Raw genomic sequence first — 21136 nt, 5'->3', positions numbered from 1 at the left:
ATCCGAACCTTAACTAACGCGGTTATCCATCCCTAAATTCCATCAAACTTTGGCTCGTGCAACGCGGACCTATTTAGGCATTCAGACGCGCTCGGAATGTAGTCATACTCGTGCTACACTTGAAATGGGCGGTAAACCTACAGGGATATACTGCGACTGCTACAGAAACTGGAAAACTTTCAAAGGGGGAGCTGCATGCATGGCATATATCCGTCCAATTTACTTTGCCCAATGATTATTGAGGGGGTATCTTTCTCTTTCAAGTCATTTGGGTTTAGCGACTGAGAGTCCCTTATGGGTTTTGGACGCGTATTGCAGTTGCTTTAAATGTTAATGCTTATAGACAAAGGCTTAGCGGAGAAAGGGTTACGCTATCGATTACGTCATTTTAAGATTAAAAAATAGCTTCCCCCCGTTAGGTTTTGGAGTGTTGGAATTATGATTTCAATCACTCTTACTTGACAGAGTGTACCCTTTAAATTTTGCCTAAGAATAAACGGAACGGGATGAATGCGGGACTGACTTAAATGTTAGGTTAGGTTGAAGTTAAGAGTGCCTTTACGGGCACTGCTTGCTTGGGGAATTTCCGGCTCTTATGTGTTTAATATTTTTCATGTTGAAGTTAAACCATATATAAAGGTATACGGGCATGTTAATATAATTCACGCTTTCCGGCCTTTAACCCTAGTCTCATCTCAACTTGAAATAAGGAAAAGTCGAATCACGGATTCCCCGTGGTATGTTTTGCGTTAAATATGTTAATAAAGGAACTATGGGGAAATATACGTTGAAATAACGCACCTTCCAGCCTTAACTTGTATTAACGATTTAACTTTGAACAAATTTCAAGTTGAATCTCGCGGCGCGCGCGCGCGTTTATGCTCATTTCATTTCACGTGCACTCCTTTCCCGCCTAATTCCAAAATATGCCCATAGAGAGTATGGCACGAGCTAAGCCTTTTCAGGAGGAAATGATCGAGAATGCCATCACTTTTCCCGCCCTTTATAGTTATGGCGGGAATATCAGAAAAGGCGGGAGAGAAGGGAGTTTGCTAAACCTATTACGACAATTCTTTTTTTTCGGTTCTGCAGTTTTGTTTATTGGTGCGGGCATGGAGAAGGACCCGATTTGATATTATAGCACGCCAGAGATATTTTTGGAAGATGGTGGTAAGAGGTTTTTGAAATTATGGTACCCAAGTTGCCACTTTTACAAATTGAGAAAAGAGAACCATTTTTTTTTATTTTTAGTTTTTTTGCTTATGGGCGGGATTAAGTTGATTATGGTGCTTGAGTTTTTTTTTTTTTTTTGTTCCAAAAATTGCTTTAGAAACATAAATTTTTAATATGATGGCGAGATTAAATCACACGTGACTATTTTAATTTTAATGCATCGCAGATTAATCGTATTTCTTAGACACGAAGTAATTTGTGTTCATTACATGTAATTAGGCTTAGCAGGGGTCGTGGGGTCACGTATTACGACATAATATAACCCCTAAGCCTTTGTAAAGTTGTATATTTAAGCTTAAATTAATCATTTTTCCTCCTGAAGAATGAGGGACTCGTTCCGTCATTAAATGACGTTAAGAGGCTGAAACAATAAGATGCTTTGAAAGAAGCCCTTGGGGGGAAGGGGGGGGGGTTATTCCCCACGTGACCTCACCCTACCCCTTACCCTTTTATTTACCATCAAGAGACTCTTTAAAAATGAAACTGCTAAGCCTAACCAACCAACCACCAGTCATCATCATTTATAAAACTAATGTCCGTTATCATTGAAGTAATATGTCTTAATAGAGGGATGAAGGGATAATCCATGGTAGTTAGTTACTACGTCCTTGGTTTGAACAATATTAGCTCAGAAAACTTGAATTCTTTTAGAAAAGGCGCTCAAGAAATGTCGGACCGACCCTTAGGCGTCTTAGTCACTTGGCAACAAATAAACTATGGTACAGTACTTTCTTAGCCCCTTTTCTTAGTGCAAAGTAACGTTGTCTCGGGTTATATAAGCTTTCTTTTCCGCTAAAAATGTAATCGAGCAATTACCAGCCGCCTAGCGGTCGTCATAAATAAGATTTCAGTCATTCCTTTGAAGGCAGTGAGTACTTCGGACCTATGACGTTTTTGACCCTTAGTTTCGACCATAGTTCAAGCTTGAGTGTCAATTAAAATTGGTTATCCCTTATACCCTCATAGTCTTAGCTGAGGCTTTATCAAGAGTAGATTGTTATCCTGGAAATTTGTTTTTCAGTCTAAGATTAGAGCCTAGTTTGGGGTTGTAAGTATCCCCGGCTAAGTTTCGTAACTGGTCGCAACTCATGTTGAAATTTCGGTACAGATGCACTCCTTTTAAGTAAACGATATTGGTGGCCCCGTACGTTGCGGAAACAATAATAACCCGTAATTAATGAGCTAAGAGACCCTTAGTGTCTCCCTTAAATATCCCCACTAACATCTTAAGTTGTCCATAATCGTGCCTTTTAACGATATCACGCGACAAGTTAAAACGCCAAAATGTCTATCATAATGTTGTATTGGGTTTGAAACCTAATTCGGTGTTTAATCTTTACCCATTGTTTATCGTATCCCATGCCTTTGTTCTATATTGGTTCTTAACAAGAAATGAAATTTATACATTTTTCAGTGGTCAAAAAAGTTAATAATTTAGAGATGGTTAGAATGGCTTTCAGTGTAGGGACAAGTAACTTTGTTAAGGTGTTATATTATTGCTATCGCGTGCGTAGACTAGTTTTGTCAAAAGTCGGGGTTTTCACCTGCGCGTGAAAGTTATACGTGTTCATACTCGACCTAACGCGGTCAATTAAATTTTTATATCTATTATCTAAGCGTAGGAAATAAGTACAACCCGAAGGCGATAATAGAAGAAGTATGACACTCTTAATACTTTAGTTATGTAACTTCTTGCCAGGCTCATGCAATGCATGCACCTTTTTGTTTGCTCTCCTGCTCATCAAACTTTAGATTTTAATGATCGCACCGTAAGGTGAATTCTATAACTGTTTGGTAGTACTAAACACTCGGGAATCAGCCCATAAACCTTGATTGTCTTGAAGTGGGACAAAAAAACCCACAAGCGCATGCGCCTTGGCAAATAGTTAAGGGAATTATTTATCATGTATGGGTGATTCGCTTTACTAACCTTGCTCAAAATGTTTTTTTTTTTTTTTTTTTTTTTTTTTTTTTTGAGGTTTCAATGCGATAGGGTCTATGGACCGCGGCAAGGATGTGATTATTCAGGTTTCAGTAGGAGTGTAAGCAGGGGAAGGAAATGAGGTTTACTTGGGAGGTGACGGGCGGGGTGTGGGGGTCAAGTATTCCCTCAAACTTTGCCGCCCAGTAGCTTGGCTTACAGGAGTGCGCCACACTCCCGGCCTGCTCAAAATGTTACTCCTGATGTTGGGGAGAATCACGCCCGCTTTGTGGTACACTTCTCTCGAAGAGTTGTATTATATACTTCTGGTACAACTCAATGCGAACACAACTAACTTAAGGTCTCGCGCTTTTACTACATAGGCCTACTAACTCGTGTTTTGCATGCGGTTCATAATAAAGTGTTCTCGAGATATTTCCACCCTTATAGGAAACACGTGTTTATACGTTAGGCTTAGCGGTATTTAAATTAACTGTACCTTAGAGGGAAAACATTGAAACAATCACACACACTGGTTTAGGCCTAAGTAGTTAGCTAGTACTTGTACGGGGTTTCTTGTTTGGTGCGCGGTTTGTTTATAGCAATGGTTTACTACTAAGTTGTTATTGACTCCGCGGAATGTATTCATTATTGATGAATGAGTCGACTCTTGAGACTCAGTTAAGCCTAATTATTGTATGGCGTTCTTCTGATTTGCAGTTTAGGCACGTTCTACCGATTACGCAGTCGAGTATCGCAAACTAGCTTGGTTTCAGCCCTTACCCTTTTGTGTTTATTAAAATAAAACCACCAGGCGTTAAGGTGATTATGTAATGATGATGTTTTTATCGTCGTTTGTGTTAACTTGTTTAATTCCCTAATCCAATATGGCCGACGAGTTTTTTTTATCCAAAGTGACCGTAGTTTTGAACTTTTAAGCCTTGGTTATTTTGTTTCTTACGTTAATTATTGCGGAAATGAGTGACCTATGACCTGTATAAGAAGTACTAATCGTTAGGGCGTAAATAACGTATCCGAAATTAAGTGAGCATCGATTTAAACTTGGATTTTTTTCTCATTTCTCATTGCTAAGCCTTGGTTATTTGTTTCTAACTGTATTAACAATTAAATATTGGGAAAATGAGTGACCTATGACCTGTATAACGAGTGTTAATCATTAGGGCGTAACAAACAATATAAAAACAGCATCCTAACCTAAGTAACAGATATAGAAATAGAAAGGTCTTTTAGATAGCCAAGGCTTAATGACTCGCAAAAAGAAAATAATCCCTTCTTGCCTTCTGCAACGCTGTAAAATGAAGATGAGTCCACCATCAACCTTATCTGACATAGAAGGCACTTTAGGCTTAGGTCAATTCAAGGCTATCTTTATTAACTGACAACGCTGACAGTTGGTACTGACCCCGGAAGAGTTGGGACGTACTGGCGGGTTTTACCACGTAAAAGGAGAAGTAACCGAGGCTTAATGAGTCGAGAACATTACATAGGAAGTCTCTCTCTTGACTCCTCTTTGATCTTTTCCCGCCAAAACACGTACGCTCGTTAAAAGGCTCTGAAATCTTACTTATTGCTGTAAGGCCTATTAGGGAAGCAACATTCAGTAAATCCAAGAACTCGTATAAAACCGGAGAATGGACGAATACTAGTTAGCCAAATTAGTTTATATCAAGAAGTGTTATCTAGTTTATATCCCTTCTTGATATCTAGTTTATATCAAGAAGGGATAACTAGTTTATCTCAAGAAGTACTCTGAGAAGCAGGCGTTTGAATACACTTACGTTAATCACGTAAGAATGAAAGTAGTACAGCGGATTTTTTTTTATCCGTTTGGAGACTCGGGGTCGGATGCCTCTAATAGCTACTTAAAGAAAACTGTATTAAAATTTATAGCCCATTGGGAGTGAGGGTATATTATTAAAATATAGATTTTTTTTCTTTTCTCAAACTTAATTTTCGTAACCTATCGTGACTCGTCAGTGATACTTTAAATAGGTTATTTTTAAGCTAAGCCTTTGACTTGAGAAGCCATAGTCCTTTCAAGTTCGAAGGTCATTATATGTTCAAAGCCTAGGGACTAAATTCTAACTTCCATTATAGATAAAATTGAAATTGATGCAGCCTTCAAAATCAATAAGTCAATCTCAATGTTTGAACCTCTAATTGATAATTGTGGCTGATATAATTAGTTTTTGGTCTAATTAGTAACGTAGGGATCATTTAGGCGGGAAATCTCTTGCTAAGGGAAGCCCAGCCAGCCCCTAACCCTTCCCTACCCCTCTTGTACAATCTAATTGCTAATTGTACATGATTTGGGAAGCCCCAATTGATTCTACATGGATATTGATAAGGCCTGGCCAGAATCACACAGTAGGAAAAGGGGGGGAAGGTTGTAGTAGTTTGAAATGGTTTCGTACACCGCGTTCTTGATTATCCGGTTGAATTATAATGATAAGCCTTGGCTGGTATTAAGCCTTTGTAACTTGTCAGAGCCTCGAAGTTAAGGAGAGGGAGCTTCCCGCCTTTTATAGTGGTATCAAGTGACGCTGATTTAAGGTGGTTTGTTGTGTTTTAGCAAGTGCGGATCCGTTTGATTTTGAATGTTTTATCAAATCCTCTTCGTATTGGTTAGATCTTTAATTAGGTTTAGTAACGTTTTCAAATTAGCTAGCTTAGTGCAATTTCTTCTTAACTTATCTAATGAGAAATGTAAGTTTAATCCGCGTAATGCGTAAACAAATTGGGCTAAGATTAACTTAATAACGTCAGCAAACCCTTGTAACACTTTAATTTTTTTTTTTTTTTTTTTTTGACCAAGGCTTAGGGAATAAAAATTATAACTTAAAGGGCGTTGAACTTTGTTGAACCCGCAATCACGTTTTCTTCTAATAAATTCTCTGCTCCTTTTTTTCCTTTCTCATCTAACTTAAGCCTATCATTCATTTTTAGTCGCCATTGCCCACCCATAACGTTTTAACGCTTAAATGTGTTGGTTTTCAAATCCATGAACTTGCTCTTTAACAAGTTTATTACGAAAAACGTGCTGCTTTCCACATTTTTTGTGGTCTGAAACATTTTTTTGAGCCCAATGGCGATTGGCGAAAATTGCAGAGGTTGATGATAGTGGTTCTTGTTAAATCGTGCGGTTTTTCACGTCATTTTTTTTCTTCTTCAAATTTTAATTGATATATTTTATTTTTAATTACCAAACCGAACCGCCAAAAATTAAATTTCTGTTTTTCTGAAAGGTTTTTTTTTTGTTGGTTGTCGTACGTATTAAGTAAGGGTCCGACAAGGTCAAATTTTAAAAGTCTATAATTATGGCCTCGAGGTATTATTTCTTTAAACTTGATTATTATTAATGTTCAGTGTCAAAATCGGAATTTTTATCATCGGGTCAATAGCATACGAAAAATATATATTGTACAGGGTGTTTCTGATAAGTCTGCCATAAATTAAAGGGTGTGTCCTGTTCTTAGGGTTGAACTGAATGTAAAAAGTCGAAGAACATGGGTTTGACAATATTATATTAGTTAATTGACACTATCTACATTTCGTAATGCTACTGAGAAACTTACAGCTCGAGCTAGTTCTAGCAGAACGACAAGCGAGAATTGAAGTACTACACTCGGTGGTTAGTTTTGCAGTCCATCTAAGTTCCTATTTAGTCTGCATTACTAAGCCTTTGACATCGCCAAAACCAGGCGTCGCTTTACCTCGAATCTATGACCTACGTCAATCACTTCATGACAAGCTCCGGTTTGTAACTAGTGACAAACTTATGGAATGAAACATATCTTATGGACTTATGGTAACGTTCTTAGATATAAGACTATTGAAAGGGTACTCCAAGTCCACATGTGTGACTATTTCGTTTGTTTTCGCGGCCAATCCATGTTTGGGAGTCCATATCTCCTTATGTTGTAGACCCCATGCATGTTCTTTGACATGCACTGTCCACTCATTTCGACCATTTAATTTATGGCAGACTTATCAAAAACCAACACCTTGTATTTTATTTTTCAACAAGTCAAACGTTGTTGTGACTGAATGATGGTGGATGAGGGTACTTGAGACTGAGAGAAACTTGTTCTCCAATTCCTTAAAACCAAATTGGACCTGCTGTCTTATTTTAAAAACAGGTATGAAAAGTGAAATTATGTAGTAGTAATCATCATAATAGATAGATGATTATTGTAAGTTTTTTTAGGGATATGTCAATCATATCTGTATGTTTTTATTTTATTTTATTTCTTATTTCATTTGCTCGATTACATTAACGCCTTTCAAATGTTTTCTTAACTGAAGGGTAACAGTGTTTGTCTTCAGACGTGTTAAGTATGACTTTGGATTTTGAAGTGTTTAATTTTGATTTGAGGTTAATTTATGGTTTAGGATGGTTTATACCATGGGGGTCCACCGGTTTTAGAACCAGCAAATAAGTAATTTTATCACGTGATCCGATCACATCAGTCAGCAGTGAGCTTATAGGCAGGGTTCGTATAACCTTGGGAAACCCGATTCCCCTGACAAAAGGCATAAATTTCTCTGAATTCTTAAAATTAAATTCCCTTGAAATTTCCATGTTTTGTATGAACCCTAATAGGGAAATTCATTAATTTCATTTACTTCCCCCTCCCAATGCCTATATCTTTAACCCTCTTAATTAAATTTAAGTTAACCTAACCTTGATATACTATATACAAATTTAAACTCCCCTTGTACCTTTCACCTTTTGCTTTTTGTGTTTTATAAAATCCACGAAAATACTCCATAACCCCAGAACAAACAAACTTATTATCTGACCTTTACATTCATTGACCCCTTCCCTGGGCGGCTTTGTTTGACCTTCTGACCCCCGTATCCGCCTATCTAAAGTATTCATAGTTATCAGCATTCACGTGAAGGGATATATAGTATCAATTTTCTCTTTAAGAAACCTAACCGATCATAGGAAATCTTAGACTCTCCATGGAGAGAGGTTCCCATCAAAACATCCTTCATTTGCGGCAAGGATAGCTAAAATTTCCTACTTCCCAAAAATATCAAGATACCCGATACACCTCTGCGCTCCAACCGAGAGAGGAGAACCCAAGAGGGACGAACCAGTACAACGTATACTCCATCCCAAAATCTCATTTCCAATTCCCACTGCCCTCGCAGATCTGCATAATTAATCAGAGCGTTACCGAATAGCTCTAGTCGTCTTACCCCCTACGCCACAACTTCCCAACTGGCTGACAGTCCCTTAGTTCCAATATTTCCAGACCAAAGTCTCAAAGTACAATCTTTGATATCAATTCCTTTCTCCGAAAACCCAGGCCGGGAAACTCGGTGGTGATGGTGGTGGTACAGAGTTCCTAAGCCCCAAACCAATCATCTTTACCACGCGTTGTCTTTGGGTTCACTCGTAAAAGACAATGTGCACCGTCGAGTAAGGTTCATGCAGAAGTCCATAACCTCCCCAGGTGTGATGATGGACTCCTGGTTCATGCTATTGTATAACGGGGTTGCCATATGTCAGGGGTTTTTGAAAATGGATGTCAGGGAATTTCATTTGAGTTTGGGTATTTTTTCCTATACATTGTTTACACCACAGTGTTGCCAGACTTACCGTTGATAAGGCGGGAGACTACAGAGAGAAAGGCTAGCAGTTCAGTTTGAGTATAGTACTTGACTACTTGACTGACTTACTTGGCTTACAGAGGGCCTGACAACATTGCACTGAATTTTAAATTGAGGAAGAGGCTCGGGGAGAGAGGAATTTTTCTCTAGCCCCTTAAGTGAAACCGTCTTGTTATTAGTCATGTTTAGCCACAAAATTCTGACTTTAGAAATTAAAATTGGTTTGGGGGAAGTAAGTGAAATAAGAAAACCTTGAAGAAAGTGGGAGAATTTTTGAAATTGAAAATCTGTATCAAGTATGGGGGCGTAGTGTAGCGTTGTCAATATTGAAGCTTAGGAATGGTCAGCACCGTGTATATTTCGTAATACTAGCGAGCGCGCGTCGCAAAGTGAGCGAACGAGAAAAGAGTATTGGACTCACGTGTGTAATTCAAGATCGTCTGAAAAGATGAGGGGAGTTTCGGTCAGGCTCGGGTTTTCTCCTCCATCATCCTCTTCCTCCTCATCTTCTTCTTCGTCTTCATCCTCGAAGAATCCTCCCCCGTCTTCCAGAACGCTGGTTCCCCCTCCTCCAATGGCTTTCATCCGTTCTTCGGCGTCGTCTTGCAACTGACTCGCCGTCCTCTTTGGTTCCAGATGCGTCGAAACTACTCCCGATCCCAAACTGCTCCCTCCTCCGTGAATTCCAGAGTCGTGGAAAACGTGATCTTTCCACCCTGCAAAACAATTTTAATCGAAATCTTTATACAAAACTTAAACTTGTTCCCAAGTCCCGCAATTCAATCTCCACATGACGCGTACGTCGTTTAGTTAAAAACAGTATCTAATTGCGTCATCTTAGTAACTTTGACAACTACATTTTTATGTTCTTCTATAGTATCTTTTAGGCTTTTCAAAATTCCTTGAGCTTTTTAATATTTAGGCCCCATAGCCTGACGTCTGTCCTACAAAATGAAACTGGGAATGTCTTTGGGTCCTGATGGTACATATAGAGCTCTAGCTAGTCTCTCTTTAGGAAAAGAAGGGTGTCTTTTGACACGCAGTATACGTCGTAAGCGGCTTTTTAGCTCTCTCTCTTTCTCTTTCTCCGGCGTCTGCTATCTGACATTCTGGCGCAGGTGTTCCCGCGCTTGTTACTTAACGTTGTAATTTATTGCCTTTAAAACGTTACCTAACGTCCCGTATAGTAATTATACAAACGGTTGCTATCATAAATTTTAAAAGAGTTTGTTTCATTTTGCGAATTTTATGTTTTAGATTTGTCATTTTTAGAATAATGAATAAACTTTTTAGTGGAACATTAAGTTTTAAAACTCCCCCTTGACAAAAATGCATTACATTTTCAGCTGTTTTATTTTCCCTGTGTGGTAAGAAAAAGACGCGGAAAAATGACGCCAAATCATCCCTTTTGTGTTAAGCCTAATTTTAAAATTGAAATTTAGAAGCACGTGATTTGTTTCTCGCGCCAAATTATTTGTTATGCTTTTGCCTATAGTTAACAATCAATCGTGTTAAGCCTATTTTGAAAATTAAAGTTTCGAAGCACGTGTTTTGTTTTTCGCGCCAAATCACCCGTTATGTCTTAGTTAACAATCAATCGTTGTTAAGCCTAGTTTGAAAATTAAAGTTTTGAAGCACGTGATTTGTTTCTCGCGCCAAATCCACCCCTTGCCTATAGTTACGATCAATCGTGTTAAGCCTAATTTTAAAATCGAAGTTTAGAAGCACGTGTTTTTTTACTCGCGCCAAAAGTGAAATATGAGTAAATATTTCTTTCTTCAACTCTCTTTTAATATAACAAACCAGGCATCCTCGTTTTATAAAGAATTTTGTTAACCATGTGCAAACATAAGTAGAAATATTTTCAAAAGTGTTGCGCTATTTGGCTACCCAGTAGGCCATACCAGCACCCCTATGTAATCATATTTACATTAGACACTAGGGTTGGTTAGCAACCCCACCTTAAGATGAAAGATATATCTCATTGGGTAAGATTTACCATTCCCTGGTAGCTTCTGCTTCCAATTTAAATTGTCGTGACGTGACGTGACGCTCCTATCAATTAAGGGAGATAGTATAAACCCTTAGCGCCCTAGGAAACCCCCCCCCCTGGTCCTGTCATCGTTGCTGAGTACCCCCAAAAAATCATGGGTTAAAAAAATGACCCCACATTTTGCCTCCTCCGACATATTTTTTTTACATGGTAATGTTCCATTGGTAGAATCACTCCCACATAATTTTTTTCTGCACAAGCAACGCATGGCTGAATATTCCAACAGAAGTAAATTAATTTCGAAGTAAACTAAGTGAAAAACATTCTGAAAATTGTTCAATTTGTTTCGCGAGTTATGTCAGTACAGATTGTTTCAAAAAGGGCAATTATTGGACTGAATGTAACTTCTATGACCAATTTTTGCCCAAAAGGACACCCCCTAAACAGGTTATGATTGGATTACCCCTTCATGAAATTACCATTCTCTTTCAGTTTCTTACTTAAAGGGGCCATCCCTAAAACACTCTTAATCATAACTGGTTTAGGGTTAAGGTGTCCCTTAATTAGGGCAAAATGTCTTAGAAGTTACAACATTTTCGGCTCAAAATTGAACATTTCCATAGAATCATCCCAGTATATGTACTTCGGTCCCATAATTACCCCTTCCTTTTTGGAACACTTCGCATTACTTCATGTTCCTGTACTTCAGTTAAAGGCAAACGTGTTAGGAGGTCGGAGGTTACGCTATGCAACGCCATAATCACCGTCACACAGTCTGCACAGTTTTTTTTCTTCCCCCTTTAGGCTTAGCATCATCATGCGCAAAGAGTTATTATAAACGTCTCAAAGGGATGAGTTGCATTTTTTTGTGGTGTGGTTTAAAATTACAAGTATTTTTTTATTTTAATGCTGTAATTCGAGTGATAAGAGAGCCGCTTATTTTTACTTTTACGCCTTCTGTCTCTGTCTTCGACTCAAAAAAAAATGTTGGTTAACTTTCAGATTTTGAAAATATTTAGCTTTAGAAATATACCCCCCAAAAATATAGACTATTCTATTAATTACTTGCAAGGAAACCAACAAACAAGCGGGAGGCCGCATTCTTCGGTTATTTCCATGGCGCCAACCAAGATACAACGTCAGACGGAGTTCACCCTTCACTAACCGCGGTGAGGGAGGATAGCCGACTCGCGCTGCCACTAGCGGTGCTTCTTGGCGCCAGGAAATAACCTAAGAAGGTGACCTCCCCCGCCCCTGTGATGTTTACTTCTCTGTATGTAATTTCTGGATTGATTTATTTTAATTTATGTGTCTCAGTCTCTCGTGCAGTTTGATTTTTCTCGTGAAAATTTCATATTCTTTTCGTGCAGTTTTGTTTTTCTCGTGAAAATTTCATATTCTTTTCGTTCAGTTTAATTTTTCTCGTGAAAATTTCATATTCTTTTCCTGCATTTTAATTTTCTCGTGAAATTTTCATATTCTTTTCGTGCATTTTTGTTTTTCTCGTGAAATGTTTTGTCATTTCCTTTTTAGGGTCAAATTAGACTTAGGATATTTGACTATTTTTATCAGATAATTAATGTTTGTTTATAATTAATGAGTAATATCTAGTGATTTTCTGGTTTGGTTTTTATCGCAAACATCCCTAAAAACTTGGCCCTGTCAAAATATTCGATATCATTTGGTTGAAAATTGATATCGATGAAATTTAGCCTATCTCAGACGGTATTGACCCTATCAATCATTCGCAACTACAGCAGAGCAAGGTCGCGGAATTTTGAAGAAGTCTGCTGCTTGGTTTCAAGAAGAGCATTCATGACATGCATCATAAGTTCATGAGATATGTTGGCCATAAGTTTGTCACTGGTTACAAACTGGAGCTTGTCATGAAGTGAGTGAGTGACGTAGGTTATAGATTTTTGTAAAGCGACGCCTGGTGAGGTGCTGTCAAAGGCTTAGTAATGCAGACTAAATAGGACCTATGGAAGTCCTGCAAAATTAACCACCGAGTGTAGCCACTCAATTCTCGCTTGTCGTTCAGCTAAGACTTGCTCGAGCTGTAAGTCTCTCAGTAGCATTACGAAGTATAGGACGTGTTATACTTATGGATGGATCATATCTTATAAACTTATGATGCATACAATGAATCGTTTCTTTAAATCGGCGTATAAGAGAAGTTGGTGTTTTACTCTCGCTTACGTCACATCACGTCTAGAAAACTCTTGTCTCCAAAGACTGTACTGCGACCTGACCTTTATGTCTGTCTGGTTTGACCATACAGCAACCTAAATTTGCCTTAATAGAACCACGGAGTATGTGTTGAAGTAACTTTTGGTAACGTTGCATTCCAAAGTTGGAACAAGTCCCCTGCATGGTTTTAGAAAATCCTCGGCCGTTTATCAAAGTCAATATAAATATATTCGATTTAGAAGTTTTGTTTTTTTTTACTAAGTTTATCATCTTTTTCTTTATATACAGGGTGTTACTTAAAAAAGGGAGGGTAATTATAGGATCGAAGTACAGTGTGATGGTTGGTTCTATGGGAAATCAATTTTGTTCTATGGGAAATCAATTTTGAGTCGAAAATGTTGTACCTTCTATATCCCTAAAACACTGACTCCAATCATAACTTATAAACAATGTTCCTTAGGTCAAAATGGATATTGAAGTTACATACATTTTCGACTCAAAATTTAACATTTTTCGGTCCTATAATTACCCTCCCTTTTTTTTAAGTAACACCCTGTATTTTATACTCAAAATTCAACATGTTTTTTTGGCTATAAGACAGAGGTTTTGGTGTCAAAATGGATTTATAACTTTTTGTTGTATAATTTTTTTCTCTCTAGCTATAGCCTAGTGATGTGGTATTTTCTAGAGTGTATAAAATGTCAAAGGTTCTCTTCTCTTGTTTTTGTTTGTTATTTTTTTTGGAGAGGGGGGAATGCCTACATGAAGAATATGTAAGGGGAAAATAATGGATTCCGCTTTTCTTTCCAACTTATTTTAGCAATTTTTCAAACTACAGCTTCTTTTTTTTTGTTGGTAGAGAAGAGGGAATGTTACTAGATGACGTAAAAACGCAAATAAGCGTTAACAAAATACGCTACCCAAAATAAAACTATGCCTAGAAAAGTTATTTGTCAAGAAACTTTCGGTTTCCCGAGCTTTCTTCAAGACACGTTATTATTATTATTAAACTTTCTTTTCTCAAAGTTTCTTCAACAATAAACTAATTTTAAACAGGACCAACAAATAAATTTATACTTATTTTTAATTAATTTTTACTGTACTTTGGTTCTATCAGGGAGTAAGGAACGTTAGAGGGAGTATTAAAGTGAATAGGCGCGTTCGTTAGATTCGTGGCTAAAATCGTCTCTCTCTGGCGCTGACTCGGGGACTCAACGCGGTGTTCGAGCGCATGCGTCAAATTTAAAAACCGTCGTGCATCTGTTTTTTAACGAGGTATTTTTCTGTTCTCGCCGTTACGGCAAGCCCGGCCGCCGGCGGCTCGAGATGCGCCGCTCGGCCTCAGCCGATGATATCTAACCAAGGCTTATTGTAGTTTTCGTGTCTAATTTTATTCTCAGAGCTATATTTATGTTGAAATTTAAAGAAAATGTTATAATATTTAGTTGAAGACTTGGTAAATGTCTCAAAAAATTTCGAAACTTGAGCTTTAAAACGTTGAATATTTTATAACGCCTACCGAACGATACCGCAAATTCGCCTTCCGGGCTTCCCGGTTATCTCGACGGCGAGTCGAACAGAGTGAGTGGGGCAGAAGTCGATGGAAGCGGAAGCAAAGAGAAGGGAAATAGGGAGAGATAATCGCATAGGCAGCCGTGATCCATCTAGAGGGGAAAATTTGTGATACGCGGCGGCTCTTAACGCGCACCTTATTCGCGCACAGTTGACGTTATTGGTTCTCCTCTTTCTGGCTACTACGCCACCAAAATTGCTCGGAAAGGTTTAAACGTTAAACGTACGCTTTAAAAATAAAAAGCCGAGGCTTAAGTGAAATGATCAGCCAAGTGGGCTTTTTTAAGCAGAGTTATTTATTTATCAGAGGTAATTTAAAATGGTTTACCACAAAAAATGCTGCTACTTGAATTGTAGTAGCAATACGCGGTATTCAAGTAATCCAAAAATGAACGGTATAACTTTTAAACCATTTCGAAAACCTATAACCAAACATCAACAATGTGTAATTAAAAAACATCATTTCGTGGGTTCGTGTGCTCAAGCCATTTTTCTAATGGTGATAGTGATCCATTAGCAGGATTTGGTGTTATATGTTTACAAGTAAGATATTTTGAATATTTTCCTGAAACATTACACGGCTCTAATCTTATACTATCTATCTAAATTACCTCTGATAAATAAATAACTCTTTGCTTAAAAAAAGCCCACTTGGCTGAACATTTCACTTAAGCCTCGGCTTTTTATTTTTAAAGCGTACGTTTTAACAACGTTTAAACCTTTCCGAGCAATTTTGGTGACGTAGTAGTAGCCCGAAAGAGGAGAACCAATAACGTCAACTGTGCGCGAATAAGTTGCGCGTTAAGAGCCGCCGCGTATCACACATTTTCCTCTCTTCTCAATACGGATGGATCACGGCTGCCTATGCGATTATCTCTCCCTATTTCCCTCCTCTTTGGCGGAAGCTGGCGCTGGCTGCAGAGAGAATTTTTAAATTCTCTCTGCTGGCGGTAGTAAACGACGTCACTCGCGCCTGCGCGTTAGCAAACATTGAGGAACGGAGATAAAAATTCCTACCCCCCACTTTCTTTACCATTTGCCACTGTATGACGGTTTTTTTAGCATTAGATCAAAACTCCCTCTAACGTTCCTTACTCCCTGGTTCTATAACTAAGCCTGTATCGACAGAAGCATAAGTTTATAAGATACGTTCCCCCATAAGTATGACGACACTACCTATATACTTCGTAATGCTGGAGACTTACAGCTCGAGCTAGTTCTAGCAGAATGACAAGCGAGAACACTCGGTAGTTAGTTTTGCAGGACTTCCATCTAGGTCCTATTTAGTCTGCATTACTAAGCCTTAATTTGACAGCACCTCACCAGGCGTCTTCGCTTTACAAGCTCCAGTTTCTAAGTTACCAGTGACAAACTTATGGTGGGAACATATCTCATGAACTTATTACAGAAGTTATTTACCCTGTTTTCCAATCTCGAATATTGGGTTTATATTACAAGATCCAAGGCTTATCACCAATGTAACTTGAAGATTAGCATCGTTACCAGTGTATTATATAGGAAATCCTACCCTGCATCGCTAAGCCTTGGTCCATAAGAAACTATAAGATAATCATTAGAAATATCACCCTTATCTCTCTCTCTGTGTGTTAGTGTTTCGGAAGACCCATGCAGCTTCCGTAAATCCATACCCTGCTTTTGAACTCATACTGTATAGTTAGATATGCTTAGAGTCAATCTAAGCGGATGAAAAAAAAGACGGGGTATAAATCCGAGATATCTTCTCATTCATTTGGATTCAGTCGTATTTATCAATGGAGCTAAGCCTAATCTGACATGTTTAGGCTTAGGTTATGGAGTGTTTATAACGCTTTGCATACTCCGGGTGGCGTTTGAACTGTATGTAGTCTTAGTATAGGGGGGGGGAGTATAGGACTTGTAAAATCAATAAAGATGATAGATTCTTCCATTAGTATTATTGCTATCGTTTTCTTTTCGAGATAGCAAAAACAGTAAGCCTCCCCTCTCTCTTGTAGATATGCTCCTCTCATATCTAGCTACATTGGAAGCCAATGGAAAATTATCAAATTACGATAGCTTCAGCTCGGGCTTTGTATGTATGTAGTAAAGGGGACTTTTCCCGCGATTGTTACAATCGTCTGCTATCATCTTCCCCAATTGTCATGGGTCCTAATAATTGTCAGAATCTCTCCCCTATTTATCTAGGAAGAACATCTATTCTTAACTCATAATTGGTTTCTTTAAAAGTTGCGCGTGCAGATCTCTTTAAAGGTTGCACGTGAAAATCATTTTAAAAGTTGCACTGCAGATCTTTTTAAAGGTTTCACGTGGAAATCTATTTAAAGGGAGAATGAAATGCTCTGACAACCGTTTTTAATCTATTCTAGAGGGCCGGTAGGCCCTTCTAGATAAGAACCCACACCCTCCTGTAATGTTAAAGAAATAATTCACAGATTTTAGGCTTAGCGTCCCATAGAAAAAGCATGGGATTTTTGGTGGTCCACTCCATCGAATAACTCAGAAACTACTGCGAAGTTAAGGTTCGGAACACTTTTGAATTATCAAGCAACTATTGAATGTTGAACTTCTGAAGTTTGATTAAGAACAATTAAGTCTAAGTATTTTATTTTAATTAATTTATAAATCATGGTAAAACCGTTAAATATATTACACTGTTTGCATAGCATTTTAATCAGCCTCCATCGGGTTTGTGGCGCATAGGATAACGCGTCTGCCTATGGAGCAGAAGATTACATGTTCGAGTCCTGGCAAGCTCGTTGTTTATTTTTACAGATCTTTTATTCAACATAAATGAAATAATCCTATAAATACAATGTTTAGATAATTTTTGTTACGAAGTACGGGCTTGTGGCGTAATGGATAACGCGTTTGCATTCGAGGCAAAACATCGCAGGTTCGAGTCTTGGAAAGCTCGTTGTCTATTTTTGATGAAGAATCTTAGTATATATAAGGGAAAATTCTTAAATAACAAACTTTCAATGAAATGTGCGCGTGCTGGCGCGTGGTTTAGACATAACTTTTTTTAAAATCTTTACAAAAAGGTCGACTAAACTTAATTGAGTCACTAACCGCCTCTTTATATGAAATAAGTTACCACCCGCCTACCAATTGTGAATTAATTTACCACTCCCCTACCAAATGGTTTAAAATTTTAATCTTTCCCATAAAATAATGAGAGGCACTTGGAGTGAGCCAATATGCTCATGAACATCTTACTGGAACATCGAATTAATGACGTTTGACAAGCATATAATTATTTTTATAATATATTAATACAAATTAAGGCTGAAGGAACAGATATTATATAAAAAAGACTTGGTTTGCCCAAGCCTTAAAAACAAAACGATAAGAGTTTTTCCAGTTGTCTGAAGCGCAGATATTATTTTTTTCTATTGAATTTTAAAGACAATCCGTATTTTACTACTCTTTAGAATTTAATTCAATCACCTGATTTTACTGCTAATGGATTAGTTTCCTATAAATTAATTGAAATAAAAAATTACTTATCTCAGATTTTTCAACAACAATTCCATTTTCCTGAAACATTTTATCATGAAATTTTTTCTTTTCAATGGAGAACGTACTTTAATTTTCAAATAATTCTCTCATTAATAATGTATTTCATGCGGTCTTTTAGAATACAAAGGGGGGCTATTATCACCTTTCTAATACTTGATAAACGGGTTCGTTTCTTCTTTAAGCACAGTCACAATTATTGAACTGTGTATATCAGTACTTGTGGGAAAGATTTTAGAAGTGTTGGTTGAGTTGCTATTTAGTTGACAACATTATGAAAACTTGATGTGTTTAAAACCTTTTGAAAGGAAAATTCTCGGAAATTAAAAAAGAAATTGTCAATTTGATTAAATTTACACGATATCCCTCAAAATAATAAATTCATGATAAAATATTTCAGGAAAATGGAATTGTTGTTGAAAAATCTGAGATAAGTAATTTTTTATTTCAATTAATTTATAGGAAACTAATCCATTAGCAGTAAAATCAGGTGATTGAATTAAATTCGAAAGAGTAGTAAAATACGGATTGTCTTTAAAATTCAATAGAAAAAAATAATATCTGCGCTTCAGACAACTGGAAAAACTCTTATCGTTTTGTTTTTAAGGCTTGGGCAAACCAAGTCTTTTTTATATAATTTGTATTGTTATAAAATACCTTTAAATCATTAATTAAACCAGAAGTGAGTTGAGACTAGAAGTGAAGGGCTCTAGCATTGGTAATAGATCCTGGCATTAGTGAACAAATTTGAGGATTTTACGCCGCTTCAATCGCGCCTACGCTAGAGAGAAAAAAATTGGTCGAGTTCCAAAAACATTTCCTACCCCCTTCCCCTCAACCTACAGCGGCGAAACACGGACACGGGTACTTGAATCTAGTTCAGCGGTCTACCACCGCGAGCCTCTCACGTTTTGGAGGGGAAATTCAGAAACCGCCACTAGAGGGCCAACCCTTGGTGTGTTATCAAGAATATTCACTTTCGCCGAGTGAAGAATTTGGTTAGCTCAGTACTTCTAGTCTCATCTCACTTCTGATTAATAGCCCCTTCCAAAAAGTTTTGGAAAAATGTTCTCAGTCTGAGTCAGTTCAGTTCTTCCTACAAACAGGAAGTAGTTTCCCCGCATAGCCTAGTTCACAACCTAGATATGACGTTTTTTAGCTCCAAGTGCGCATGCGCGAAGAACTTAAACAACAAGATGCACAAGGCAGTCAAACTTTTTGGAAGGGGCTATTAAACTTACCAAAATATTTCAGTTAATTTTATATAAATTTGCAAAAGTTGACTTTTGGTTTTTATAATAAAAACAGAGGTGATGCGAGTGACCAATTTTTATTAATGATTTTAGTGTTATTTTATCAATATAAATTGATTAAAAATATTTATGTTTATCAGACCATTTAAGTCTCCCTTTAAAAAGTTGCACGTGGAAATCTTTAAGTTGATTTCATTTTTAGAAAATAAATTTTATTTCTACAAAGTTTTAGTTTTAGAAAGGTTTTAAGGAATCTCAGGATGTTGGTTGGGAGTTGTTTGGTCACGTAGCATTTTTAAGAGTATGAAATATCTTTGATGTTTACTGTAAAGTTTTCCCCCCTCAAATTTGAGTGAGATACGGAACCTTGAAAGTTGAACGTGCCTTCTTGAAAACCGCAAAGGCTTAACAATTTCTATTAATAAGATCTTGGATAAATGCATGCATCTTTCAAACTTTTAAAGTTAAATTTTCTCATTTGCCACTAAATTGATCGAGCCAAGTCTTAACTGTAATTAAGAATGGCTTCTGGTAACGCCAATAAAACTTACGACAAGTCTCGTTACTCATTACTAATAAATATTCCCTTACGCGAACCTCAAGAGTCAAGACCAACTAAGGCTTAGTTATTAGTTAGATCTTGTCGTAATGCAACGCTTGATTAACTTGGAAGTCAAATTTCGAAATTCCACTCGTTACGCAACCAGCTGGGAGTCTGAAAACTTAAAGGGCGATATTTGTTTTGAGGAAGCCTAGGCCTATTTCAAGATAACTGTCCGCATTTTTCTACTAACCATGAACGTATATTTGCCTTTAACTGTACTGTCAAGTGACATAAGTAAAAGCCATTGCAATATGCATTCCTAACGTTCTTGACGCAACCATGGTTGGCTCTGTTTTCTCTTTAAGAGTTTTCTTCGTATTAAGATGGGTAATGCGGTGGAAGGTATATAAATGGACCGTTATAAGGTAGGGCGTACTATTCCACGTATTAATTAAGTGCAATTGAATACGCACGAGAATTGCGCCTCGAGGAAAAAACCGCGCGCGACATAAAAGCGACCGTTTGATTTATTTCAAACGTAAATTGGCACTACGTAAGAACCTTACGTATACGATGTTTTTATTAACGCGTCTTAGGGTTGATTGTGGTACACACTTAAGTTGAAATATGTAATATACATAAATATATGTATGCACTTCTGTTTATTTTTTCTTTGAGGGTTTTTTCTTTATATATATATTACAAAGATTTGGCAAAGAAACAGTCGCAGAAACGCGTTATGATAATCTACACCGCAATCTTGAGAGAGCGGAACGAATGTGAAATTAAGTACAGTTTTTGTATGAATTCTCTTGTGTTTAACTTATATTACATGTGTTTTTATCTTCAAATGAAATTACTTCAAACTTTTCTACTAAATAAATTTACGAAAATTTCATTTCAACTTCCTTGATGGCTGGAAGAAAGGAAAGAAAAAAAATGTCTTTAAGCTCTTATAAAATCTAAATTCCTTGGAACTTAAGAAAACCCAGGAGTTTTATGGAATCTTTGCCTCGAATCCTCTGGAAGAGATCGTAAAAACCTAACTCGATTTTCATATTTGCAGCGGGCGAACTCGCGCGGCGCCTTTTGAAGTATAAAAGTTAGGCTTAAGGACCTTTCCTAAGCCTTGGCATGCATGCGCTCTTACTACGATTTTAATATCTTTCCCCAGCAACTTGGCTTCCTTCCACCATCCACTCTATAGTCTGCCATAATCCCCAAAAATTCGGAAGCTTGCATGCTGCAGTGCCTAAGTCGCACGTGGAATA

General features: G+C 37.4%; 2 protein-coding genes and 1 long non-coding RNA gene across 5 annotated transcripts in view; 1 reads left to right on the top strand and 2 right to left on the bottom strand.

The window, feature by feature from the left end:
• The window catches only part of LOC149691602 (uncharacterized), a 212086-nt gene that overhangs the window by 80153 nt on the left and 110797 nt on the right, over positions 1 to 21136 (bottom strand). The window lies entirely within an intron of this gene.
• LOC149691615 (lysosomal alpha-glucosidase-like) overlaps positions 1 to 21136 on the top strand; it is a 92108-nt gene that overhangs the window by 23763 nt on the left and 47209 nt on the right. The gene's annotated exons all lie outside the window — the stretch shown is intronic.
• The window catches only part of LOC149691616 (inactive tyrosine-protein kinase transmembrane receptor ROR1-like), a 107196-nt gene that overhangs the window by 56125 nt on the left and 29935 nt on the right, over positions 1 to 21136 (bottom strand). The window contains exon 2 of the mRNA XM_089868950.1: positions 9219 to 9513. Coding sequence (XP_089725076.1) covers positions 9219 to 9513 — 295 coding nt within the window. The remainder of the gene's footprint in view (positions 1 to 9218; positions 9514 to 21136) is intronic.

Source organism: Phalangium opilio, unplaced genomic scaffold (genome assembly GCF_054372755.1).
Source record: "Phalangium opilio isolate 3A_F unplaced genomic scaffold, DU_Popi_V2 ptg000025l_1, whole genome shotgun sequence".
In the NCBI taxonomy this organism is placed as follows: Eukaryota; Metazoa; Arthropoda; class Arachnida; order Opiliones; family Phalangiidae; genus Phalangium; species Phalangium opilio.
The sequence above is the reverse complement of the archived record's forward strand: the minus strand, read 5'-3'. Positions and strand labels throughout refer to the sequence as shown.